The sequence below is a fragment of the Mustela putorius genome, unplaced genomic scaffold (assembly GCF_011764305.1).
Source record: "Mustela putorius furo isolate JIRA1106 unplaced genomic scaffold, ASM1176430v1.1 tig00003909_pilon_pilon_pilon, whole genome shotgun sequence".
NCBI classification, from domain to species: domain Eukaryota; kingdom Metazoa; phylum Chordata; class Mammalia; order Carnivora; family Mustelidae; genus Mustela; species Mustela putorius.
Window position 1 is genome coordinate 32,127,903 of NW_025422057.1, and position 26,990 is coordinate 32,154,892.

Below are 26,990 nucleotides of genomic sequence, written 5' to 3' on the forward strand. Positions count from 1 at the left end.
CTTTGCCCTGCAGCTAAAGTTTCTGGGTCTTCTACCAGGATGAGCCTAAGCAGGCATTGTGGCTCCTGGCATAAGTGCAGGAGGAAGACGGGAGGGCGTGGCAGGAGGGTAGGGTGTGGCCAGGCCTGCAGGACTTCTCCCAGGTTCACTCTCAGGCGGGGTGCTAGGAGGGCATTTTATAGAAAGAGTCCAAAAAAGGGCGCCTGGGTGGCTCAGTGGGTTAAGCCGCTGCCTTCAGCTCAGGTCATGATCTCAGGGTCCTGGGATCGAGTCCCGCATTGGGCCCTCTGCTCAGCAGGGAGCCTGCTTCCCTCTCTTTCTCTGTCTGCCTCTCAGTCTACTTGTGATTTCTCTCTGTCAAATAAATAAATAAATAAAATCTTTAAAAAAAAAAAAAAAAGTCCAAAAAATCCAGACCCTCTGACCTGATAATCCCACTCTTGGGAATTCCCCTCTTAATTCAGAGGAAACAAAAACATCACCTACATGAAAGTGGGGAATGAGTAGTTCATTATGTGTATTTACTTGGTAGAATATTGTGCTACTATTAAAAGTGATCATTAGGAAGAAAGCAGCTATGTAGAAAACATTTGTGTTAACCTTTGGAGGAATGAGAAGTATGAAAATGATGCTTTATTTATTTATTTATGTAATTTTTTAAATTGTGCTAGTCACCATACAGTACATCACTAGTTTTTATGTATTGTTCCATGATTCATTGTTTGTGTATAATACCCAGTGCTCCATGCGATCTGTGCTGCTTAATACCCATCACTGGGCTCACCCATCCCCCCCACAACCCCTTCCCCTCTAAAACCCTCCATCCATGGGCTCTTAATGGTTCATTTCCCCCTCTGATTCCCCTGCTCTTTATTTTCCCCTTCCTTCTCCTAATGTCCTCCATGCTATTCCTTATGTTCCACAAGTAAGTGAAACCATGGATCTTTCTCTGTGTGACTTATTTCACTCAGCATAATCTCCTCCAGTCCCATCCATGTTGATGCAAATGGTGGGTATTCATCCTTTCTGATGGCTGAGTAATACTCCATTATTATTATGGACCAATCTTCTTCCATTCATCTGTTGAAGGGCATCTTGGCTCCTTCCACAGTTTGGCTATTGTGGACATTGCTGCTATGAACATTGGGGTGCATGTGCCCCTTTTCACTACATCTGTATCTTTGGGGTAAATACCCACACTTCTCCAAAGAAGACATACAAATGGCTAACAGACACATGAAAAAGTGCTCATCATCATTAGCCATCGGGGAAATCAAATCAAAACCACATTGAGATACCATCTTACATCAGTTAGAATGGCAAAAATGAACAAGGCAGTTGGAGAGGTTGTGGAGAAAGGAGAGCCCTCCTACACGGTTGGTGGGAATGCAAGTTGGTGCAGCCACTTTGGAAAACAGTGTGAAGGTTCCTTAGAAAGTTAAAAATAGAGCTACCCTATGACCCTGCAATTGCACTGCTGGGTATTTACCCCAAAGATCCTGAGCATTCATTTTATTCCAAGTTTGGACTGGACTGCCAGTCACCAGGGAAGGGGCTTTGGTTTGTTCTTTCACTGCATTCTTCTGGCAGACCCGCAAAGGGGAGCATGGTTTACCTCATCCTATTCTGTACATGGGGCATCTGAGGCTCGGAGAGGAGGAGGATTTGCCTGGCATAACCAGCCGGTGTGTGGTAGAGCTGAGGCAAAGCCAGGCTGCACCAGCACACTGGGCTGCAGAGGTTGGAATCGGAGGTGCTGGCACAATTTTGCAAATTTTCATCAAGTTTTGCTGTGTTTGATGAAAAGAAAGCAAGGAAAGGACAGGAAGTGCATGGGGCTGGGCCTGGTAGCAGCTGAGAGGCTGCCCCAGTGCTGGCGTTGGGGGGGCCCAAAGCAAGGCCTGCAGTTCCAGAGAGGAGATCGTGAAGAAGAACTCCAGCAGGTGCAGGGAGAAGAGAGAGTGACAAAAAGAGCAGATGGGGTGATGGAACCTGTGATATTTCTTTTCCTTGGATTTCTGGCCAACACCCTCCTTCCATCCATCCCAAGAATGTAGGTGCGAGGGAGATATTGACATCTGGGAGAATTAGCCTTCATCTGGAGGTAGATGGGGCAGCAAGCAGGACAGAACCTATGGGGCCAGTGTCGGGAGGTCCGGGATGCTGGTCGGGAGGGGTAGTGGCCCTGCTCGTGTCTGGATCCAGGAGTATCCGGGTGGGCCTGGCAATGTGGGCCATGTCAGAGAGGCTGACAGGAGAGCCTAGGTGGGTAACCTAGTCTCAGCCAGAGGATCTCCTGGGATTTGGGATGGGGCTTCAGCCCCAGCATTTGGGGAGATCATATATAAGCTCTTTCATAAAGAAGGTATTTAGTTTGTATTTATTTTTAAATTATATATATATATATATATATATATATATATATATGTATTTATTTATTTATTTTTAAAGGGTTTTTTAATTAATTTTTTTGACGGAGAGAGACACAGCAAGAGAGGGAACAGAAGCAGGGGGAGTGGGAGAGGGAGAAAGAGCCTTCCCACCGAGCAGGGAGCCCATCATGGGGCTTGATCCAGGACCCCGGGGATCATGACCCAAGCCGAAGGCAGACACTCAACGAGTGATCCACCCAGGCGTCCCGCAATTTTTTATTTAAAAAATAAAAAAAATCCTTGTTCTTGTTGGAGACGAGAGGATGCCCTGGGAGATGGAGCAGACCAAAATTCAGACCCCAGCATAGTGATCTTAGGCAGGCCTGGCATCCTCTCTACGCTGCAAATTTCTTACCTGTGAAATGGGAGTTTCTGTCTCACAGCTCCAGGGGACTGAGTCTGAAGGATAAAAATGAGATGCTACTTACGGAATGTTAGCATGGATGTTTGAGAAACCATAGGTGTGGTGATTGTATTTGTGGCTTGGTTGGCTCTTGGCTGGTGGGGGTGGGGATGGGGGTGGGGTTACTCCAAGCCACATAGGAGGGGCGAGTCTGCTCCCTGTGCCTTCAGCTGCGCAGACTCAGGAAGGTCTCCGTTGACCTAGAGAAGGTGACATTCCCGGGAAGCAAGGCGCAAGGAGACGCAGGATTTCCCCCAACGTAAGAAAAGGGGAGGAGGCATTCCAGGCGTGGGTCTTGCAGGAACCAAGCCTGAAGGTCTGGAAGTATCTGACAAGCTCCGGGGTTGTGAGGAGATGGGTTTGGCAGGCAGGGGAGGAGGGAAATGCAGCAGGAAAAGGCTGTAGGCCCAACGGTTACGAGAACCCAGAATCCCATATAAATTGCCCAGACTTTGTCCTTGAGGTAGCTGCTGGCCCCGGGGGACTTGTTTGTTTGCTTGTTTTTAATTATCAGGAAGATCAGTTCATTTAAATATAGCCAGGTATGTGAAGATATAAGTCATCCAACTTACTAAAAAATTGTATTCCAAACAATCATTTGTACATTTTGGAGAACTCGGAATACATTTTTCCTCATAGAAATGATATGCATGATTGAATTCCCAACTAAACCCCAATATTTTTGTTCTCAAAATAGAGGTAAAATACCATCTACTTATAGTAGAGTTGTTGTAGAAGGTCCTATTGCGTTGTTCTGTTTCATTGTCCTGAGTCCTGCACCCAGGGGCTTTGTAACCCAGGGAGGGCCATGGTTGGATCCGGAGCTAGAAAGTGCTGTCTGGAGGCCAACTGACTGGGGGTGGAGAAGGGACAGAACAGAGGCAGGGGGCCTGGTGGGGGAAGCCAGGTCATCACTGGGACAGTAACCGAAGAGCCTCAGTGGAGGCAGTGTGGGTGGGGGGGACGAGGTGCAGTGTCCAGAGACATTTCGGGGGACAGAGAGCATGCCCCTGATGATGGGGGGTGTGGGTGGGGTGAAGGAGGGTGTCAGAGAGCCTGAGGTCTCTGTCCTCTGACAGCTCCCACTCTGGACGCTTGGGGATGCACCTGAGCCGGCCTTCCAGGGAGTAGCTAAGCCTTTGTCATTCAGGAGATGCCATTCTGAGGGAATGATGCAGATTTTTAAAAAATGTCAGCAATGAAGCCATAGCAAGGAGGCAGGAGAATTTACATCACCTACCACATACTTCCCATCCCCAAACAGCTTTTGCGTTCTCTCCTGGTTCAGGCCACATAGCATTCTCAGAATTCTTCCATGGTGCCCAAGGGGGCCCTCTCCAGGCCTGAGAAAGCCAGCCTGTCCCCAGCATGCCACACACACACACACACACACAGGACTCAAATGTTGGGGAGAGATGATCACAAGCCGTGTGCTCTATGTCTCTCTTTCAGAATGTGACGTTGGTGCTTCTAAAGCTGTGGTCAACGGGCTGGCGCCAGGCAGCAATGGGCAGGACAAAGGTAAGCACTTGCAGGAAGCCCAGCTGGCTATTATGAAGCAGTTCTACACGGCACGGAGTGTGTGGGGCCTGGGCCGCTCCCAGTACGAGCAGTGACTGGCTGCACTGGGCTGTGAACCGGAGACCTGTCTCTCATGCCAACCTTGAGAGTGGGAGCACTTTCCTGCCTCTCATGGGTCTGAGGCCACTCTTTCCCATTGTGAGGTCACATGGTAAAACATGTCCCTCATTCACAGGATGTGGATAACAACAGGTCAAGTACACCAAGTGAGGACTTTGCCTGGTGCAAATGGCCTTTATCATCCTGGAGTCTCCCTTACCTGACATTTTATCTTCAGTGGCTGTAAATAGTGACCTGATCCCAGCCTTGACCCAGAGGCAAGAACCTCTGATTGCTGAAATCAGTTACTTCTGTGGCATTAGTTTCATGTGTGTCCTCGGTTTTCAGTTTTTAAAAATTTTAGGACAAAAGATTTAAGTGGGAAGTGAGTGACGGGTAAGATGACCATTGAGGCCCCATGTGCCTTGTGCTCTCTCCTCCTCAGCCTCTCAACATGGCTGCCCAAGTAGCCAGGGCTCCCATGTCACTTCTGCAGGGCAGCCGGGGCCGAGTGATGAGGTACGGGCTCGTGTCCCAGTTCTGCTCACGGATGGACCTCTTTGTGCATGTGCGTTTGTTTGTTGTCTTTGTGCATGTGCGTCCCCTTAGCTAGAAAATGAGGAAATGAGATGTTCTGCGATGTTTTATTCCTGCTTCAGATGTCGGGTTTTACTGATTCCATCCTTGCTCGTGCTTCTAAATTTTATGGTCTCAAAGAGAGGGGGCAAAGGTCCTGTTATTTGGCCTTTGTAACTTCCATCTGGTTCAGCCAAGTATTCCTCTTGAGACAGGGCCAAGTGTGAAGTCGGGGGCGGGGGCAGCTGGGAAGGGAAGGTGCGGAGCCCAGCAGGAGCTGGGGGATGGGGGCCCAGGTAGTTTCGGGGTCGGTTCCTCTGTGGCAGGAGGTGTCCAGCTGCTCCTGTGTGCCCCTTGCCCCCTTGCTTCCCTTCCCGACCCCCCTTCTCCACTCCTAGTATGGGACGTGTCCTCAAGGACTTGGGCGATCTTGGCCAAGTTACACTGAGAGGGTGTTAGAGGGCAGTGCGGCCGTCAGCCCCAGCCCTGTGGCTGACGTCCTCCCCGGAGCAGACTTCAGGGCTGTGGGAGAGGGTGGCAGGTGGGCGTGGCATCTACTCTCCACTCAGTAAGACGCAGCCCTCATAGGGAAAGGAGGCAGCACATGTCACCTGAAGGTCATCGTTGTGGCCTCGGGAAGTCACTGAGCCACAGGCCAGGACAGTTGAGCTCCAGCCTCTTCCCCGAGGAGCTGGATGACTCTGAGTAGCACCAACTCTCTTGCTTCTTCCTCTGAGAGAGGTAGCAGGAGTCTCCCACCAGCCAGTCTCCCACGTGGTCATAAGGAGCAGACGGTGGGCTGGCCATGCAAGCGGGTCTGTATCTCCGTATGCGCAGCACACTTGTTACTGCCTACTTAGTTACCAGTGGCCATGTGCTGTGTGACTGCCTTACGAGGCAGCAGCGTGAGGGACTGGAAGGTGAGCGCTCTGTGGCTGAGGGGACTGCCTCCCCTCCTGTCCCCTGACTGGCTCGCCAGCGTGATACTGACGCACTAGTGATGGTCTTGCTTCCCCAGCAACTTTTATCCCCCAGTTATTACATAGATATGGGGCCAGAAGATGTCTGAGTGGGCTCCGTGGGGTGACCCTGGCACCCTAGGGCCTGAGCTCCATCTCTGCTTGCTCCCACTGGAGAGGCGGGGGGAGGGGAGGCTCCCCCGCACGTGGTCCGAAGGGGAGTTTGGGGATGTGCCACCTCTGAGGCTCCGGGATCTGGGGGTGGGGGGGCGGGCTGGGGAAGACTTCAGAGGGAGAAGCCGGGGAGCCCAGCACATGAGGACAGCTGCCCCGGCCACGTCCTGGGCTGTTCTGCTAGCTCTCCGATGGCCTGCCTGGGGGTCAGCATCCTGGGCTGTGGATGTGGGTGCTGCCCGGAGTCTTGAGTGTGCGCTGGACACCTGGCAGCCTCCTGTCCAGGACAGCCTGGATTTAAGCAAGACCCTCTGCTGCCCAACTGATGGAGGTTCTGATTTGTTCAGGGACAGGGGCCCATGGTGGTCAGAACAGGCACAGGAAGGATCCCAAAAGTTGTGACGGCAGGGAGGCAGCTCACCAGCATGTTCCCTTTCCTCCTGCACTCATCAGGGGCCCAAGCAGGAGCTCTCCTCCTCACAGCCCTGCCTCCAGCACAGACACCCCGGCATTCTCCCAGGGGCCCCTCGGACCCTAAGTGCTCTCCCCTTCTGCTGTGTGCTAGGACATTGGCGTGTCTGGAAACCTCTTTGTCTGGAGCCTTGGCATGTTCCTGGTGTGGCAGGAGGTGCAGACAAGCACTGACCAACTGTGTATAGGGGACGGGGGGGGGGGGCGGCGGGGGAGGGGCTCTGCCATCTTGGCGGGGACTCCAGAGAGAGAAGGCAGGCTGTTTGAGAAGACCACATCTACTGCTCTTCCCATTGTTCTTCTCGTGTGGGCGACTTCCTCCTGTTGTCCCTGCCCAGTTCCTCAGCTGCCTGAGTGTTTCCCAAATGTCCTTTCTGGATGCACCATTTACCCTTTTGTGTTTTCAGCAACTGCCGACCCTTTACGTGCGCGCTCTGTTTCCGCTGTTAAAATAATTCCCGTGAAGACAGTGAAAAGCTCTTCAGGCCTGGTATTCCCTCCAGGTATCTCTCCTTGGGTTGGTTTCTTTTTTCTTTTTTTAATTATTAGCAGATCCTGCATGGTTTTCCTTCCTTTCCTTCTAACAAAGACTTGGAGACTTAACTCTTGCATGTTTAGGGGCTCTTCCCTCTCACGTCCTTAGCTGGTTTCCTTTCTTATTGTGCGCGCGCGCGTGTGTGTGTGTGTGTGTGTGTGTGTGTGTGTGTTTCTCCTGGGAGCTAGTAAGTCTGGAGAAGTACTGGCAAATGCCTTGTTCATCCTCTCTTTAGGAGAAGGGTCAGTCCAGAGGCACAGGGCTCTGGTACATGGGGTACGTGATACGTGGAGGTGCACGTAGTACCTGGCTCTCCCTGGGGGCTTTCAGCTCCCAGTACTTTATTTAAAACTTCAGTCTCTCTGAGAATTAATGTGCCTACACAGGGAGCCTGTGAGTTGGGCTGAACTTGAAGCAGGTGCTTTAGATGCCAATCCTAGATGCTCTGCTGTGCTCCCCAGCCCCCGAGTTCACCTGCAGCCCCTTTCTGCCATTGCTCTCTGACCAAGGGTGCTGGTCAGGTGCCGGCTTGGACACATGGCTTCCTTCTGTGTGGAATGGTACAAGTGAGGCCCCGGCGGTACTTTGCCCCAGTGGCATGCTCTGGCCTTGGGACAATCTGGCTGGGCCTCCAGGAGCCTGGGACAGGCTGGATTTGTCATTTTGCAGCTTCTCCCTTCTGAAAGGACCGTGAATCCGTTTTCCCAGTGCTTTTGTGATATCGGTCACTTGTCCTCTTGGTAGGGTTGGACAAGTCACATGCCCATCAAGTCACCGGCTGCCCTGCCATACGTTGTCTTGTGCTTTGCATTCGATGGGAAGAGGTGCTGATGGGGCAGATGTGTTCTCCTCTGTAACACCAGTGGTCCTTCCGTGCAAGTTGCTGGAGAGGCTGCTCGACTGGAAAGGAGGAGAGAGGAGCCATACCTCTCGCTGTCTTGGTGTGGGAATGGGGAGGAGGGGACGTCTGCCTCCATCCTGCCCATCGCCCGCCTGAAGTCTTACCTCGTAATCCCAGTCTTGACAATTCTAGGTCAGAGATCCAGGCTGTGCTCTGAGCAATTTGAAAAACTGTACTGTGGCATTCAGTTCAGCTGAGCTGAATGGAAGGAAACCTGTGCCTTCTAGAACTGGGCGATCTACGTCAGTTTCTTGACTCCTCATCCCTGGTTTTTCTAGAGGAAGAGCGTCCAGATCTCTGTTTTGAAGTCCTTCTCAATGGAATTCAGAAAGATGCCCCTGAGGGTGCTCATAGGCCATTGTGAACTGTAGGAAAGATCGGGGCCCAGAGAAGACTCAGTGGGGGGCACAGTGAACACTGTTCACTGAAGGATTGGGTGTTCTTGTCATTTTCTTTGGTGTGAATTTTCTTCATTAAGTTTGGAATGTGAGGCTCTCACCCATGATCTTTCGCTCTAGGCAGCATATCCCATCGGCATTTTAAGGGTCTTGCCTTGTGGTTAGAAGATTTTCTTTTCCTTTTTCCACTGGAGAACTGCAGGGAGGGTGATTCTTCCTCAGAACAACTTGATTCTTCCCCGGAACAACTGATGTTTCCAGCTTGCTCTTTCATAAGAAGGATGGTCTGGAAGCTTGAGAAATCTCTCATCAACTCTTTCTTGAATTGCTCCTTACTAATTGGTCAGAAGTCTACTCACCAACCTAAGCCTCGTCTAATGAAAGGAATTAACCTGCTTTGATTTTGAAATGTGTTCAGCTGATCATTATAACTTACACAGAACTCATTGTTGCCTCCATACTCCCTGAACCTCATGATGCGTGGGAAACCTCCGGAAATGGGATTCGTCTCTCTCCTCCACCCACAAATTAATTATCATTGACCATCACATTGACCATAAGACTTCGTGTGGCTGTAAGCAGGTTCATCTCATTCCCTGGCTGTCATGAGTTGCTAACTGACTGTTGCTTTAATCCTGCAAGAGCCATGGATTGAGGTTTCTCTTTTGCATCTTTCCTTTTCAGACATGGATCCTACAAAAATCTGCACGGGGAAGGGAGCGGTGACTCTCCGGGCCTCGTCTTCCTACAGGGAAATCCCGAGCAGTGGCCCCACAAGCCCTCAGGAAACCCCGCAGCATGAGAGCAAGCCAGGTATGTGACCCCGGTGCCTAGAGGAGGGTTTCAGAGTCCCTTTGGGAGGGAGAGAGGCCGTCGTGCTTCTGCTCGGGAGGGCGTGCATTCACCAGCTGTCTCCGAGTCTCCCACAGGTCCCTGGAACAGTCAGCAGCTTGTTCCGTCTGGGCTGTGCCCTGAGCTAACACGTGCTCACTTGTTTCAGGCAGGGGCGAGGCAGTGGGCCCCACTTGGTTAGCTGGTGACCAGGGAGATGAGGAGAAACCTCATCACAGAGCCCGGTGGCCCTGCAGACCACATTCTTGAGGGCAGAGGCTGCATGGGAGGGGAGTGGTGAGATGGGCTAGAGGTTAGGTTTCTCAGAGACCATCCCCAGATGGCTGTAAGTGGCCAAGCAGAGCTGGGGCGGTGGAGGCAGGGAGAAACCAGGGGAGCTTGAGAAATGCAGGTGCCTGACTGACCTGGCTCCCAGAAAGAGGGGAGGGGCAGGGCTCAGGCCTGGGGAGGCCACCTGGCAGCTGAAGCAGCAGGATCAGAAGAGCCATCCCAAGGCCACTGCACCCTGGGAGCACCGGGAGCCCGATGAAGAAGCCCATCTGCAGCCCATCTCCCATCTGGTTCCACCGTTCGGGGTGTCCACCGCTCCTGGGGCGTTGAGACCTGGGACTTTGGAACCCGGTAGATCTATGTTCATATCTGTGGCCGTGCAGCTGTGGACAGGACATTCTCTGTCCCGGCCCTAGTGGTGTCCTCTCGAGAAAGGGCTTGATAGTTGCACCCGCCGCATAGCATTACTGTGAGCGTGGAGTGAGTGAAGGTGTTGCACCTGCCTAGCAGCATGGAATGAGCCGTTAGAGGTCAGTCGCTATTAGTAGGTTATGACTGTGATTACTGTGACCTCTCTAGAGAGGGTTTTCCAGAGCTCCCCAAGTGTTCTGGGAGTTGAGAAACACTGAGGTTTCCCAGGGACAGCTAGCTGAGGGTGGGGCAGCCCTGCCCTCCCCCCCCATCCACTCCACAGGGCGCTGATTCTCACACCTGAGCTGCATCAGAATCACCTGGAGTGAAAGGCCAGGATGCTGGGCCCCAGGCTGGGGCTTTAGGATTTATGGTTATTCCCATTGACAGGTCTGAAGTAGAGTCTGAGGGTCTGTATTTCTAACAAATTCCTGGTCATGCTGAGATGCTGCAGGTCCAGGGATCACATCTGAGAGCTATTGCTAGAGGGAAGGGGACTTTCCTTTTCATCTTAAAGGAAATGGAAGAAGAAAAGGAGTGAGGGTGAAGACCCTCTTCCTTGGGACTGAAGATAAAAGGAAGTGAGGCACGCAGACTCCTGGGTGCAGTGGGAAGCACCCCCCCCCACATTGTGATGAGATGGAAATCTGAAGGAAGGGGCCGGTCAGTGGCCAGGCATCTTGGAAACTGACTTCCTATCCCAGCTGCCTAGAACTAGTGCCAAGGCAGATGCCTGAGGACAAAGCCAGGCTAGGGTTTGAGCACGAGCCTCATTCTGGTAAGGTTGTGCCTTGTGGAGAGCTGCTTTCTCCCTGGTCTCAGGGAAGGCATAAGTGGCCTCCAGCACTATAGGCTGAAAGTCGCTTCTTGGCCCTACGTTCCTCAACCCATACCGGCCTTTGCCCCCCTGCAGTCTGCCACTCTAGCCTCCTGGAAAGGTGAGGCCGGGGAGTGAAAGCATAATGCATTTCTTCCTAAGGCTAGCTTCATCCAGCCTCTCCTGGCCTACCTGAGAAGATCCAGCTCCCAAGGATGTTTGGGGAAGAGAGAATCCTCAGGGATAATTGAAAGAAAAAGACCATACCTACAGCCCATGGCTCAATAAAATGACCTTAATCAAGTGCAGGGCCCTTCCGCTGGGGGAATTAGCCAGGCGAGTGGGAGGAGGGGTCCTGGAGCTCCCCCTCCTGGTTGTGGGGTGGCATTAACACACAGCGCTGACTGTCCCCTTCCCTGGCAATCTGTGGGCTTGGATTTACAGGACCTTATGGTGATTTGAGCACTTTTAGGAAACTCTCTCTTCTCCAAATAATTCTACATCTTATAAATTCTGACAGCTAATTTGTGTGAGGGAATATCTTGTGGTAAAATGCGAATACACTGAAGAATTAAGGGAGAGCTATTGGTCATCCATACCTCTACAGTAAATCGATCTTAGATTATTTTCCTCCTGGTAAGTGGAGATCATTGACTCCCAAGTCGGCAAACATTCATTTAGCATCATCTGTGTGCAGGGCACTGAGTAGTCCGTGGGAACTGTGGTGAGAAATAGCGAGAAGGGAAGGAAAAGCAGCACAATTCTGGGTGCTTCAGATGAGGACAGAAGTCTGTTTACTGTAAGAGAAGAGTCAGGTGTGGGCTGCTAGTCCACTGTCGTGCTTTCCAAGGTAAAGTATGAAGGACCTGGGCAAGATGGTCTTGAGTTCCAACATGCTCTGGGACCTTGGGAACTTTGGGAATTAACCTGACACAAACAGAATCCCATTCACCAAGGACAGATTCAAGATTACATCCCAGGGCGGTTTGGGTGAAAGGCACAAGCTGGGTTTGGGTAGAGGGAAGAGTACCAAAGAGGCTAGAATGAGTTAACGCTGCAGTTAACTTGAAGAAGGATGGGGCTCTAGAGATGGGACCTTCCAGCTGGAGGTCCTGTCCTCTTACCGTACTGCTCACTGACCAGCGTCCTGCTGGCGCCTAACTGTCTGTGTCCGCGTGGTTCCCAGCCCTCTTCTATCCCTCTCGGCTCCCTGCACCTGAGCCTCTGGATGGCAACTTGCTTCCTCACCCTGCCCCCCCCCCCCACCCCGCCCCAGTCTCCAGTTTTGTCCCAGAGCCTGGGAGTCCATGTGCCTCGACAGGCAGCCACGGTCCAGCGCAGACCCGGAGCCCAAATATGAGGCAGCAGGTGTCTCCTCCGTGCTTCCTCCTCCCAGACAGCTGATGTCAGGTAGCATCCAGCTCTCTCCCTATCACTGGGGCCAGCGTCTGTCCCTGAGCTGCCCTGTCTGCCTCCTCAGTGTCTCACTCCCTGGCTTCACTGCCACCTTCCCTCCCTGCAGGCCCACAGGTTGCTGAGCAGTTGCCCAGACTGGAAGCTCCAGGCTTGTATTACTGCCCAGCACCTTCTTTGCTTACGTGACCCCTTGACACCCCCATTTCAGACGCGTCTCCTGTTCCTTGTCCTTGCTCCACCTCCCTCGTCCTGTGAGACACGGTCTAGTTTCGCAGTGACACAGCCCTCTGTCAAGGCTCAGCTTCGCCACTTACCATCTTTGTGATGTGGGCGACTCGTTCAACCTCGGCGAGCGTCAGTTTCCTCATCTGTGACATGGAAGGACCTTGGTAGAGGTGCTGGGGTCCAGTGAGCTCCTTCACCCCAAGATTTCAGCACCCGGCCGGGCACACTGCAGGTGTTCTTTGATGGCAGCTCCGATGGCAGTTGTGCACGTCCAGAGGCCTGGGAAAGCCTTCCCGTACTTTCAGCTAGAGGCCGTGAGCGCAGTGGGAACGAGGATTGGGGGCCAGGGTGGACGTGCGTTTGGAAGAGCAAAGGGGCAGGACCCCGTGTGGTGTGTGTGAGGAGCACGGAGAGGTGGGACTCCCTGCTGCCTCCCCTGTGTGACCAGGAGAGTGGCTGTGGTGCTCGTGGAGACAGTGGCTTATGAAGGGAGAGAAAGGGATGTTGAATTCCATTGTTTGCCACACCGAGTTTTGGGGCAAGGGCAGGACTTCTAGGAGGAAGTTTTTAACAGACATTTGGAAATTTGGAGTTCGGGGTGTGGATTTGGGAGCCATGTGCATCCAGATGAACGCTCGGAGGATGGAGGTCCTTTCTGAGGTGGAGTGAGATCGAGCCTGTGGACGAGCCCTTGGACTTGCCCGGTTCAAATCCACCCTCCAGACTCCGGCCCTCAAGTGGTAGCTTAACTCTGGATCCCCAGCCACGGCTTCCTGACCAGCCTCCTAAACTCTGAATGTGGACCTTGGTTTTTGGATCAGAAGCATCTGGAAAGAACTGCAGTAATCTTACTGCTGACTCCCATTACCTTATCCCTGCTTCTTGATATCATTTGCCTGGCCAGGTGTGGGTATTAGCTCTTTTGGCTCAGGGTGACATGTCTCCAGGTCAGGTGTTAGTTACTCTGGAAGAGACAGGGAGCCCAGTGCACTGCTGGGTGTGACATGGAGCTTCCTGTCTAGTATAGCCCGAAGACCATCAATCCCTGTGTTCTGACCCACAAGCCAAAATCCAGTTCACCCCTTCCATTTGTGTTAATTCTGTGCAGTTTGCTTCAGTCCTTCCTGCCTGGCCCTTGACCACATTGTTAGCTTTGGAACTGTACCAGCACATTTTCTCTGGTTTGACTCTCAGGTTTGCACTCTAGAAATGGCAGTAGCAAAAACTTATCATGAGAAAATTGACATGGGACCAGTTAAAGACTCTCTCTATCCCCAATAACTCAGAATCCTCCTTACGAATGCCTGTGCAAGAATGACTGCCAAAGTAAGAAGTTGGAAGGAAAAGTCTCCATAAGAGAACACCCTCATTTTTTTTTTTAAGATTTTTTTTTTTTTTTTTTTTAATGAGGGAGGGAAGGGCAGAAGGAGAGGATGAGAGAGAATCCCAAGCAGATTCCTTGCTGAATGTGGAGCCCAACATGGGGTCCAGTCTCACAGCCCTGAGGTCATGACCTGAGCTGAAATCAAGAGTCACATGCTTAACCAACTGAGCCACCCAGGAGCCCTGAGGATACCCTCACGTCCCTTTTTTTGTTTCTTATTTCATATTTTATTGGACTGATGTGCATTTCACCATTTCTGAGACATAAAGCTAACATAGGACTAAGAATGTAGAACGGGAAAGGGTGGGAAGCCATCCACAAATTTGGCCAAACTAGAAACGTACATAAACTTTTGGGTTGGAATCAAGGGAAAAACCTTTTCGGAGCTGAAGGAAGGTCTTTGGTTTCTATCAAGAGTCTCTTAAGGGCTCTTTTAGCACAAGGGTCAGCTTATGGATAACTCCCAAATTCTACAAAACCCCATTAGGCAGGAGAAATGGGCAGGACAGAAGGACTTGGGTTGTGGGGGCAGCTGGTCTGTGGGAGGGACGGCTGGGCTGGCAGCCATAGCTTGGGCCCAGGACTTGGAGGTAGGAGGCTGGAAGTCTAGAGGCAGAGGCAGAGGTTAGTGCCTTCACCCGAAGCCCAGGCTTCCCAGTCGATCTCTAGGTTGCAGATGCTCCCCTCAGACAAGGAACACCCTCACTTCTGACACCAAATACTAGGTGAGGGGATTCTCAAAACTACCCTTGGGTTTCGTGATTTGCTAGGACTCCCAGAACTCATTGAAAGCTATTATACTCATGGTTGTACTCATGGTTGTGGTTTATTACAGGGAGAGGATACAGATTAGTATCAGCCAAGAGAAGAAGCCCAGCGTGGGCTCTAGGGAAGAACCAAGCATGGGGCCTTGTATTGACCTCTCTAGGGAGTCAGGATGCATTAGTTCCCAGCACTGAGGTATGACAGTATGTTCCAAGTATTGTCAGAATTTTTATCCATTGCTTCCATAGTTGATCCTCACTCTCCAGTCCATTAGGAGGCTGAGGTCTTGATGGCTCAGAGCCTACCCCCACCCCAAATCACGTTATTGATCTGGCACAAAGACTGCATTGGGATGACATTCCAATGGTTTAGAGATTAACTACCAGAAGTCAGAAAGCAAAGTCAGACCTCTTTTGGGGGAAGGTTGTTCTTTATCACACAACTGGAATAAAAGAAATAAACACAAATGAGATTTGGGACACTATTAGGCCCACCTTGAACACATCCTCTAATTCTTGGATACTCTGCTGGACCATGTGGAATCTGACCCAGTTGTCCTGAGATCCCAAAAAGGACTGATCAGCAGCACAACTTTAAAGTTGACCAAAATGAAATTAGCACAGAATGAGATAAAAGAACATATCAGGAGGCTGTGGCCATAGGCCACAAAAGGTTATTTGTAAAGAAGAGATAGAGGAAAAGATAAAAGAAATTATACTTGTCCTGGAAAGGCTGAGTCTCTTCAGGGCTGCAAAACCTATCTAGAATCCAATTTTCCTGGCCTTCCTCCCCTTCCAGGAGCGCTGAGGTAATGCTTTGTGAAAGAAGCATTTTTGACAGCCTCCTCAACCAAGAGTTAATAATTGATGATTATGTACATCAGGTCTCACCTGCTGCACTCAGGTCCAAATGGTTGTGAGCCACTGCGCACCTCGAAGGTTCAGAAGACGAGGTAATAGGAGGATGATGTTGGGAATTCAGGCCTCCTTTGGTAAAGAAGAGAGGAATGCCCAGAGAGGTCCTGGGAATTGCCTTTTCTGGGGCAGGGAGAGGGGAACAGTTTTAATGACTTGGAATAAGACGAAAAAGAGGGTTGATCCCAAGGATGCTATGTTCTCAAAGCTATTTATCGAATAGCAGCTGTCAACAGCTCTGACTTATTTCTCTGTGTGGGGAGCCTTTTCTTCTTTATGCTTTGGAGTCCAAGTTGACTAAAGCACTTGCTTCATGCCACATATTCCCATTTGGTCCTCATGACTCAGAAGAAGCAGACAAGCCCTCCTTTCCTAAGCAAGACTATCCTTCGCCGTTAGCAGGGACTTGGACTGGGCTGTCTGATGCCAGAATGGCAGTCTCTTCACAACCAGTGCTGTGGAGGGACAGACATCTGTTTCTCGGGGCCACCAGAATAGACGCAAACCAACCAAAACCCAAAGAGCACGCAAAACAATGTGCCGCCACATCCACGTAGAATGCCCGTGTTCCTCACGAGGTAACCCCTCTCTCCGAACCATTGAGGTTCAGTGTGTGTGTCGATCTAACACATTGGACGGAATGACTTGGTAGAGGTGGACAAGAGAGAACTTAGAAAGGAAGACAAAGCAAAAGTTGATGGATACGGGGGGTGGGGACCACTGTCACATTGTGTCACCTAGTGGTTGAGGGACTGCCATGTGGAAGGCAATCCCTGGGCCAGGAGTCTAGATGGATGCTACAGTGAGTGTTAAAAATGGTCATTTTTAGGATCCTCCACATGTCTGATCTCTGGATCCTCAGCAAGCCTGTGAGGTGTCCATGGGTAAAGATCTTACTTCATAGATGAGAAAAAGGAAATGCACAGTGGTTGGCAGCCTGCCTCCAGTCGAAGGAGCCAGTACGTTGCAGTAATGTGCATGGAACTCAAGTCCTGTAGAGTCCCCAGCTGTGTGATTGGAAAGAGGAGACAACCTATGGATTGTGCGTGCGGGGGTGGCAGAAATGTGAGCAGCAGCCTGCTGAAGGGAACACAACCGAAACGTGCTGTAAAAACTGTTTTAGAACGGAAAGGAAGCAACAGTGGATACTTGAGTAGTTAAAAGTTAACAGAAAACAGTTCTCTAGAAAAAAGATGGTGTTTGTTATTTTTTAAAAGATTTTATTTATTTATTTGAGAGAAAGCGAGAGAGGGGGAGTGGGAGAGGGAAAAGCAGGCTTCCCTCCAAGCAGGGAGCCGAATGCAGGGCTTGATCCCAGGGATCATGATCTGAGCCAAAGGCAGAGGCTTAATGACTGAGCCACCTAGGCATCCCAGATGTTCTTTGGGTATTCCTTTTATCATGGTTTTTAAAGTGTGGACTACGGACCGGCAGCCTTAGCATCACCGGGGAAACGTGTTAGAAATGTCAAGTCCCAGGCTTTACCTCCCATTTATGGAGTGGGGAATGCCGGCAGTGGGATAATTCGTTCTAGTGGGCACTCCGCTGATTCTGATGCAGCCAGACTGCTTTACCGGGATACAGAACACCCGAAACCTTGACCTCTGCCCTTGCCTCCTGTTCTACCACCTTTTGGCTCCCAGCACTTCCCTGGAATGTGGCTGATAGTGGCTGATGGTGGGGTTGGTGGCTGACAGTGGTGGGCAGATGCTGCCCTGAATTCCGGAGACCCAGACTGATTACTTTGTGTTTCCTGGCTGTGTGATTTTGGGCAAGTCCCTTGTCCTCTGTTTCTTCATCCATGAGGTAGAAGGATCATCTTCCCCGCAGACCTGTTGGGTGACGAGATCAAATACGAAATAGGTACAAAAGTGACTAACAGCATCTGGTACTTGGGTTGGTGGTCCGTGACATTGATCAGTCTCAGCTTGACACCTGGAAAGCCCACCTCTTGAGGGAGCCCCATGGAGATGGGGCTGGGGCTGTGAGAGCGGCTGTGTCCATCTCTCTTGGAAGGTAAGAGTAGGTAGGGCACAAAGAAGGAAGTTAAGGGATGGGCTAGTTCAGGAGTTGGCAAAGCAGCCTGTGGGCTAAACCCGGCCCATGCCTATCTTTGTACAGCCTATGAACTAAGAATAGTTCTTGGGAAAAAATGGATAAAAGGAAAATCACAAGAGGAATGGTATTAGATGCCTATGTTAATTACATGAAATTCAGAATTCAGGGCCCATAAATAAAAATTCTTTGGAACACGGCCACACTCATTCATGTACCTATGATCTGCGGCTGCTTTTGTGCTAGGACAGCAGGGTTGAATAGTTGCGACTGAGACCACGTGGCCCACGGTGCCGAAAATACTCCCTGTCTGGCCTTTTGCAGAAAGAGCGTGCTGACCTCTGGGCTAGGTGGAGGAGAGAGCATAGACACGAGATGGTGCAGAAGATGATAGCAAACACTGAGCTCTGGCAGGCCCCATGCTAAGCATTTCTCATGCATTCTGTCATTAATCCTTAGAACACTCAGGAAGCCGGGGTAACATTAGCCCCACTTTTCAGATGGGAAAATAAGCTTGGAATTTGCTCAGGGTCACAGAGCCCATTGGCAGTGCATCCACGATTTGAGCTGAGGTCCAGCTGCTCTGCTGCCTCTTGGTGTGAGGGGTCTCTCAGATGTGCCTGGCTTGGCTGGGAGGGCGGGGTGGTACCTGGCTACAGGGAGACAAGGGTGCCTTGTAGCATGATGAAAACTCAGGGTGATTCGATTTTAAATTGTTTATGTGGCTCATTTAAGTGGAAAGAAGAAAAGCAGACAGGGAGGGAAAAAAAAAAAAGTCCTTATCACAGCGAATACCTCTGGGCTTAAATCATGCTGTCCCCCCTAGCCCAGCGCCAGTCACCACCAAAAAACTGCTTATCTTCCTCGCCCGTGTCCAGGAGCGCAGCCTGCTAATGAGGAGAGGTCATTCCGAGCCCACAGCAGGACTGGAGAAGGGGAATGGGAGTTACTAGCAACCGGGCAGGAGGGCGTTCTGTTGCCTTTTTGTCCGTAAAATAAGAATGTCAAGGAACAATTGTTTCTTCATTACTGTGAATGTGAGCCTTGTGTTCTCAAAGGTCAGCGCCTGTGAGCACATCATGGGTTAGAGTGGGTTCCTATGGTAATTAGGCCGTGGTGACTGAGGGCATTTTGTGTCTGGCAACGGGGTGCTGGACTTCCCTGTCTCTCTGCAGTACATGCTGGTTTCCTGCCAGTGTAACCATTTCTGTTTGCCCCCTTTTCTCTCTGTTTTCCTCCTTTCTGCACCACACGTAGTTCTGGACTCAGAGACCCCCTCGGCAGGTAGGACTTCTCTCGCATTTCTGCTCCACCTTCGGCCCGGGACTTTGGTTAGAGGGGAGCAGGGAGTGTTCCTCTGAGTGAGGGGTTTCTTTCTTTTCCCCCCCATCTCTCAGATGAGTGGAGGCTTTCTTCCAATGCGGATGCCAATGGAAACGCCCAGCCCTCCTCACTTGCTGCCAAGGGCTACAGAAGTGTGCATCCCAACCTTCCTTCCGACAAGCCCCAGGTAGGCATGTGCCCAAGGGGGAGGGGGGTTGGGACGGGTGAGTGGCACCAGTTCTTGTGTCTACACTTCGGACTTCCTGTTTGCCGGGCTAAGGAATGGGCTAGGTTCTGAGTCGCACTTTTGGCTAGCTCTGGAAAAGCTCTGTGAGGACCAGAGTGAGTGAAAAGTGGGGGGTCAGGGGTCACAGACGCATAGGATGAAGATGGTCTTTCTATACCAGGGGACAGGAAATGTAAGCCCAGTGTTTTCTAGGTCTGAAAGGCACATGGAGATGTTCTGAAAGAGGGACTCTGTTTAGCCCTGAGTAAGGGAGAGAAGGTCTGAGCCCGTGTGTTAAAAACTCTGGAATAGGATAGTCAAGAGAAGAGTACACTCTTGGGTTTATTCCATTAATTTCCTGTAAGAGTTCCAGCAACTCGAGCCTTTCGGATGATGGTCAGGTAGCTGCGGCCAGCCCCGACCAGCAGCCCTGAGCAGGCAGACAGAAGCCCCAGCCTCCTCCGCTTCGCTTCACAGGAGCCTGCCGAGGAAAACCCCCTGAGGTTGGACAGCTTGGAGGAGGGATAATTTTGCTCAAGTCTTTCCCTAAGCTGTTTCCCTGATCTTTCTTCCTTCCTCTCCCTGTGGCTACTCTTGCCATTTTGGTGGTAGAATAGACCCTATTTTAATTCAGGTGATATGGGAAGAGTGTTTTTGTTTTTTGTGGCTTTTGTTTGTTTGTTTGTTTTTTTAACATAGGATTGTTACACAATCTTTCCGAATTCAGAAAGATTTGTGGTTTGTTTATGGTCTCATATCAACATGCTCCATGGAATGGAGCAGTACTTTAGTACTTTCTTTTCTTTTTTTTTTTTTAAGACTTTATTTATTTATTTGACAGACAGAGATCACAAGTAGGCAGAGAGGCAGGCAGAGAGAGAGGAGGAAGCAGGTTCCCGAGCAGAGAGCCCGATGTGGGGCTTGATCCCAGCACCCTGGGATCATGACCCAAGCCAAAGGCAGAGGCTTTAACCCCCTGAGCCACCCAAGCACCCCCGGATCAGTACTTTCTTTTAAAGCAAGCTGTGCTGCTCAAACAAATGTGGCGGGACCATGTTCCTTGTGGGGTCCACTCTCCCCTGGGCCTGTCTCCTGTGAAGGTGCTCCTAGACCTTACAAGGAGCCGGGGAATTCCAAATGCCAGCCTGGTTCCCACCCCGCTCCTCAGTGATCCTCTGGCCCCTGTTCCGGAGGGCATAGAATTGCACCCACTCCTGAAATGTTAACCAGTCAGAGGTGACGTCTTCCTTCCTCTCTGCAGACCCTGTCTTTCTAGGCCTTGAGCTGTCTCCGAGCAGCCCCGCTAAGCCTTCCACCCCTGCCTTGCTCGTCTCCCCTTGGCATAGCCCTGTGCGTGCCAGGCCAGAGCTGCCAGCATGCCTGGCCTCCTGAGGCCCTCATGGGACACAGCTATCCAGTAAATGACTTGTCATAGTTGTTCCATTTCCGAGACCTGCCATGGTGTGTAAGTGTGCTGGCCGTGGCAGACGGGCTCCTGTCTCTGCGGTCTCAGGAATGGATACAGTTGGCTCGTACCCGGGTTAGGAAATGGTGCTAATTAATTCAAGGCAGATTTGGAAGCACATCCTCCTTCCCGATCAGTGACTTAGCCCAAAGCCTTGTTCACTGGTTCCTTTTAGCTTCTTAGCTCTTCTAAAGAGATAATTTTAAAAGCATGTGAAGTAAATAAAAATTTCCCTTAAATACATTTATTTACTGTAGCTTTATTGAGCATTCATTATGTTCAGATCAGGATGTTAACCATTGCCTTTAAGGAGTTGGTAAGGGTGAGCCTTATCATAAGGGCAAACCTCCTTATAACCTATAGATATTTTGTTTTCTTTTTTTAAATTTATTTGAGAGAGAGAGTGGGGGGAGGGGCAGAGGGAGAAGGAGAGAATCCCAAGCAGACTCCCCACTGAGCATGGAGCCCCATGCGGGGCTTGATCTCATGACCCTGAGATCACAACCTGAGCTGAAATCAAGAGTTGGATACGCAATGGCACCCCTACAGATAGTGTATTTTTTTGTCTGTCACTATCCAAAAAAAAATTTTTTTTACTGTTTTTGTTTTGTTTTGTTTTGTTTTGTTGTTTTAAATTTGAGAGAGAGTGAGAGGGAGTATGAGAGGGGAGAAGGTCAGAGGGAGAAGCAGACTCCCCATGGAGCTGGGAGCCTGATGCGGGACTCAATCCCGGGACTCCAGAATCATGACCCAAGCAGAAGGCAGTCGCTTAACCAACTGAGCCACCCAGGCGAACACTGGGATGTTTTAAAGGGAGCCTGGCAAATTGCCGATGCAGAGGTTTTCATTCTGTATATTCCGTGTAAAATTGGCTCCCCAACTTTCAAGAATTTTAGGTAATAAATTATTTCTTGGATTTGTTTTCTGAATATAAACATGGCTTCTTGTCCCAATAGCCATTGGCAGAGCTGTAAGTAGACACTGGCTTGGACGGGACTGGCTGAGCTGGGATGGTGACTGGCTTGGCTCAGCTTCAGATGAGGACAATTCTCAGAGCCCCACAGGCCTACTGTCTCCTTATAAGGAATGAGCTGGGGTCCAGGAGACCTGGGGGTCAGAGGGCAGGCCTGTCTCCCAGTGCTCCCATCTGCTCCCTTTCCCCCCGCTAGCCTGGACCTGTTGCCCAGCTCTCCTCCCCTCCAGGAATGGGAAACCAGGGCTTCCTGCTCTCTGACGGCATCATCCTGGGGGTCTCCAGTGAAGGCAGAGTTTCTGGTACTTGGTAGTTTGGTAGTTTCTGGAACTATATCACTAAGAACATATCTGATTCTTTAAGGAGCCCCATTTCTTCTCTGCCCCCACCTTCTACAAAGATAAATGGAATTGCATTGGGAACCAGTTAGGGAGGAGTGGAAACAGCCTATGTAGACCTACAATGTTTACAGTAGATCAGAAAGTAGTTCCTTATAAAATGATGGTGCCTGTCTCCCTTTGGGACATACTTTGGGACTGGATGGCCTTTGGCTCTGAGTGCCTTGTCAACACTCTAGGGAGGCGTCCTGTCTATGGGGTCAAAGCCCTGGGAAGCCTTATGCCTGACGTGATGCAACCCCAGGCCCTTATAGGGCCATAACCAAATTAAGTTACAAACTCCCTGAAACTGATTTCTATCTTTGGACAAGAAGGAATCACATGTGGGACACTCGAGCTCAAAGTAAAAGTAAATCTGAGCCAAAGTCAGAATAGTCTTTTGCTTACCTCCCTGACAACCCTCAGCAGCTCAGCCCAGAAGTCCCTTTGCTGCGTGCTGCTAGTTTGAGTGTTTTGTTTCTGGAGATCATCCTTCAGTCTGAAACATGCCCCAGCCTCCAGTGTTAAGTTCCTGGAAACCGCAAAAGTCCCAGCTGGAAGGTTTTACCCCTGCAACCTACTGGAGAGGGGTCGTTCGTTTTGTGTCTTCAGCAAGCGCATGTAGCCTTGTTCTGCTGGCACCGACATGGGTCCCCTGTGGAAAGGGTCGGCATTGAGTTAACCTGGGTCATCCAGATCACTTCTTCTCGATCTGGGTTCTTTGTAGCTTGAAAACTGAGTTTGTTACGGGACAGGTTGCTTACTGTTTATAGGGCTGATAATCTAATCCAAACAAAAACCTTGATTTCTCACCTATTTACCCTTGCCCCTTTCTACCTGCGCGCCACAAAAAAAAGAGAATAAACAACCCCCAAACAGACCCATACCCTTGCACTCTCCCAGTTTCGGGTTATAATCCATTTACCAGGTAGTGGCCAAACTCTTAACACACCTCACCCGTGCCATTGAAGAGAACGTTCTGGTTTTCCTCTAGCACTGGGCTGTCTTTAAAGACCGGAACCAGTGAGGAACATCTAGGTGCCTTAGCTTAGGCTGCTATAAGCAAATACCATAAACAGATGTCTTAAACAACAGATATTTATTTCTCAGAGTTCTGGAGGCTGGGAAGTCCAAAATCAAGGTTCCTGGTAGGGCACTCTTCCAGGCATGTGGACAGCCACCTTCTCATTGTGTCCTCACCTGGTGGAAAGAGGGAGCCCTGACCTCTCTTTTTATAAAGGCACTAATCACATCGTTGGGCCCCACCTTCATAACCCCATCACACCCTAATTATCTCCTACAGGCTCCACCGCTAGACACCATCTTGCGGCCAGGGGGTCAATATATGAACTTTGGGGGACATGCACATTTAATCCGTAGCACTAGGAAAAGAAACTTCTCATTTTGTGGTCTCATTTCCAATTGAGCCACTGGCTGACAGATGGTTCTCATTGAAATGAGGATGGTTCTGGAGATTTACCTCATTTCTTCTGCCCCACTGGGACCCAAGGAGGAGCTGGGAGCTGTGGGGTGGGAGAGGGAATGAGATGTGGCCTACAGCCTCTTAGCTCTTAGCCTGGAACCAGAGCTTTGGGCTTGAGCCAGGAGTGTGAGGCTGGCCACCCCACTGTGGGATTGTCTGTGCCTGGCGGTGGTCTGGATGGCAATGGTGAAGGGGCGGGGATTGGATGAACCAGGCACAGTCCAATTTGGTAGGTAAATCAAGTGCTTCGTGGCCTGGTCCCTTTGTTCTCTATGCATCAGAACAGGAGACTACGTGCTTTTAATCTTATGCCTGTCTTCCTCCTAATAATTAGTTCCGTCAAGTTGTTTCCTTTGAGAGAAGAGCACATGTGGATTCTAAGTCCTTAGCATTCTTTTCTTGGTGAGCTTCAATTTGTTATGCTTACGGAATTGAGTGCTAAATCTCAGTGATTCAATTAAGACATCTGTCTCTTGCGAACACAAATAAGGACAATTCTTCCAATTCTCTATTTCCCAAGGGAAGAGAATGAAGGACATTCAAGCATTTCAGTAAACTTAAACTTTGAGCATGAAGGGCATGGACAGAAATATTTGAGGAAAAGAGTGTGAGAAAACGGGGGGGCTCTGGGTCCCCTTGCTCCAGCGTTGAGTCCTTGGGCACCATCAGTCTGGAGGGCTAACAAAGGGTGCAGGTCACCAAGGATCGCTGTCAGACGGACTTACCACACGGCCTCTCTGGGGCTGAGATGTGAGCGGGTCAGGCTGGCCTCTCCAGGTGAGTGTGATTCAGCCCTTGGCTTCACCTAGAGGAGAAGTGTCGGGACCTCAAGGAGTCCAGGATTGGCTTAAAAACATGTCAAGACTTGTTTTTCTTCAGATCATGTTATGCTGTTGTTTCTAATGGTCATGCTTCTTTCCATTTCCCTCCTCTTTGTTTTTTCTCCCATTTTGATACTCTCTCTTGAAAATAACACAAAAGGTTCTCTCTCCCCCTCGGCCTCCTCTCCCTAAAGAAGACCGCTTTGCATGGCAGCGTCCCCCCAGCCACAGTACCCCCAAGGACTCCCTCTACCTGAGCTCACCAAAGCCCTATGTGCCCCCCAGCACCCCCAGCCAGCAGAGGCCCTCACGACCCCAGGCCGGCCCTGAAGGTGTGCGGTGTTCCGGGCCCTCGCTTCCAGGTCCCACGGTCCCCGGTGCTTCCTCCCAACCCCGGCACCGCCGTGTGGCCACGAGAACAGTTTATAGGGAGAATGTGAGCTCTAACCCACGTCACGAGGCAGATGGGAATAAAAAGGTCAGCAGCTTATATGTCCCGTGTTTATCCAAGAACATCTGCCGGGTGGCCGCGGAAAGCGCCTCTCACGTTGCACGTGACCCAGCCACGGGCACGCCCTTGGAAGCTGCAGGCGCTCGCGCACCGGCTCCCAGCATTGTCCCCCGCACAGCCAGCACGGGAAGGCCACCCTCTGCTCCTCCTGACCCTCCCCAGCCATTCTTTGACATCCGTAAAGATGCCGCTAAGGGTGCTCGGCCTCCGTTCCCGGACGCAGCGAGACCACCTGTGCTAGGCCCCCAGCTTTCCTCTGCTCCCGAACACCGGAAGACAAAAGAACCTTACCTTTTGCAGCCGTGTTATCCAACCAAGGCAAGGAACTAGGAATGTTTGTGTGTCTTCTACACTGTCTCTCTCGAAGCTCATGCGGGCAGCTCAGTGGTTCTCTGGGCTGCCTCTCCTCCCTCTCCTTGTCAACCTTGCCACAGCTTGAGTCCCAGATTCTGCTCTCTAAACACCTTGGCACGGCCCTCTCTGTCCCCCGCCCTTTCCTGGTAGTATGTAAGTATGCCGGAGTGTGGGATCCGTAGACTAATAATAGGGTGAGTTACGGGGTGTCGATGTTTGATCGCAAGGAGCCAGAGAAATTCTATTTGCTCCCAAGCTTTCGGGCTCTGCAAGCAGTTCGGGGGCTAAACGCAGCCTGCCTGCCTGTTCTGTTGTTCTCTCTCTCTCTCTCTCTCTCTCTCTCAAGTGTTAAAAGGACTCAAAAATAGATGGATGGCAAGTCGACTTGGACGGGGTTCCCTATGTGTCATGGAGCGTCAGGAGGCCAGCTGGCCAGCACCGACTGTCTCATGTACTCTGAGGAATGGGCACCAATTAAATAGCTCTCAGAGTACATCACTGCATGTCCAATCTCAACCGTTTAAATAAGGAATTCCTTCTTCCCTGCCGTGCGCCTTTACGTAACAACCCCCTTATTTCCTACAGGGTGCCTCTTCCTCCAGTTCAGCCCAGCCTGAGGTAATAGTTGTGCCTCTCTACCTGGTTAATACTGACAGAGGGCAAGAAGGTACAGCCAGACCTCCAGCATCTCTGGGGCCCCTTGGCCCCCCAGGCCCGGCGACCACCCCTGCCGGCTCACCTCTGACCTTCCCGACTCTAGATGATTTCATTCCCCCTCGTCTGCAGAGGCGGCCCCACCACAGCCAGCCAGCCGGCGCTGCTGACCCCCACCCCCCCGTTAGCCAGACACCACCATCCTCCTCACCACCTCCTCCGCTGCTCCCTCCGGCCCCGGAGGGCCTCCTCAGAGCCTCGGAGCCTGACCTCACGGGAGCCGTTTCAAGTACCGTAAGCTTGCTGGAATCCCCTCCTCACAGCTGTCCTGAATGTCTGCTCCTGGCGGTGAAAACCCTTCTCACTGAAGTACTAAGCCGCGAGGGACGTGTCCGCTGCCACTGTGCTCGTGTGGCGACCGGACCCGTGTGTGCTTCCCCCAGAGTGCATGCCTCCCGCGCGCGCTCTCCTGCAGCCGCTCACGAGCCCCTCACGTCCCTCGTCCTGTCTGTCCTGTTCAGAATGCACACCTTCCTGAAAGAACTCCGTTTTCCCTCCGAGAGCCTCCGGGGCCTTGCCTTTGGCTCGTGATGCTCTTGAGAGGCCAAGCAGATGTGGTGGTGAGAGCCAAGGGAAGCCGAAGAGCCGTGAGGGGACGCCAGCGGCCGTCTCTCCACCAGGGAGCAGTGAGGCGCCAGGGCAGGAAGAGATTGCCTCTTCTGTTGAGTTAGCAAGTAAACGCTGTTACGTACCCAGGAGGCAGAGTGTAGGGGTTTTTTTTGGAAAAAAAAAAAAAAAATGAGAGTTTAGTTTAATTGAGTAAATGGATCTTTTTAAAAGCCTTGGGCACATGTTAGGGCTGTTTTCTCCAAAGGCAGAAAATTGCCAGGGCCCCTGACTAGTGGCTCCCAGGGTTCTTTGTGGCAAAATATTGTATGAAGGTCAAGGCCCATAACACCTCAGGTCCCGTCCCATGACGACCGAGTCCCCATGGTAGGTGGGAGGGTCCCGAAGTGCTTGAGAGGAAAAGCTGAATCAGGGTACCTAGTCTTTTTTCTCCTCTTTTTCCACCCTGGGAGTCAGAGGATCTGAGACCGTCAGAGTGAACTGTAAAATGGGAATGGGTGGGTTTACCCATAGGCCTGTGGGCTGCAGTGGGACCGAGTATGTTCGAGTTCCTAGGATAGTGGAGAGAGCGCTCAATGATCATTAGCTACGTTGTCGA

At 51.1% G+C, this 26,990-nt stretch overlaps 1 protein-coding gene and 1 long non-coding RNA gene across 51 annotated transcripts in view; one reads left to right on the forward strand and one right to left on the reverse strand.

Moving 5' to 3' along the window:
* SORBS1 (sorbin and SH3 domain containing 1) overlaps positions 1-26,990 on the forward strand; it is a 226,494-nt gene that overhangs the window by 109,176 nt on the left and 90,328 nt on the right. For 11 of the 50 annotated variants that reach the window (XM_045068664.1, XM_045068668.1, XM_045068671.1 and 8 more), the window contains exons 4-8: positions 4,288-4,356; positions 7,043-7,138; positions 9,154-9,282; positions 18,836-18,862; positions 18,976-19,088. In XM_045068664.1, the coding sequence (XP_044924599.1) occupies positions 4,288-4,356; positions 7,043-7,138; positions 9,154-9,282; positions 18,836-18,862; positions 18,976-19,088 (434 nt within the window). Of the gene's footprint in view, positions 1-4,287; positions 4,357-7,042; positions 7,139-9,153; positions 9,283-18,835; positions 18,863-18,975; positions 19,089-24,406; positions 25,076-25,696; positions 26,060-26,990 lie in introns of those variants that run through there. The other 39 variants (XM_045068666.1, XM_045068689.1, XM_045068690.1 and 36 more) reach the window with 12 other exon arrangements.
* LOC123388668 lies at positions 23,025-25,700 on the reverse strand. Its single transcript, XR_006603149.1, has 3 exons — positions 25,049-25,700; positions 24,151-24,230; positions 23,025-23,142 (listed from the first exon to the last, which is right to left on the reverse strand). It is a non-coding gene; the product is annotated as an uncharacterized LOC123388668 (long non-coding RNA).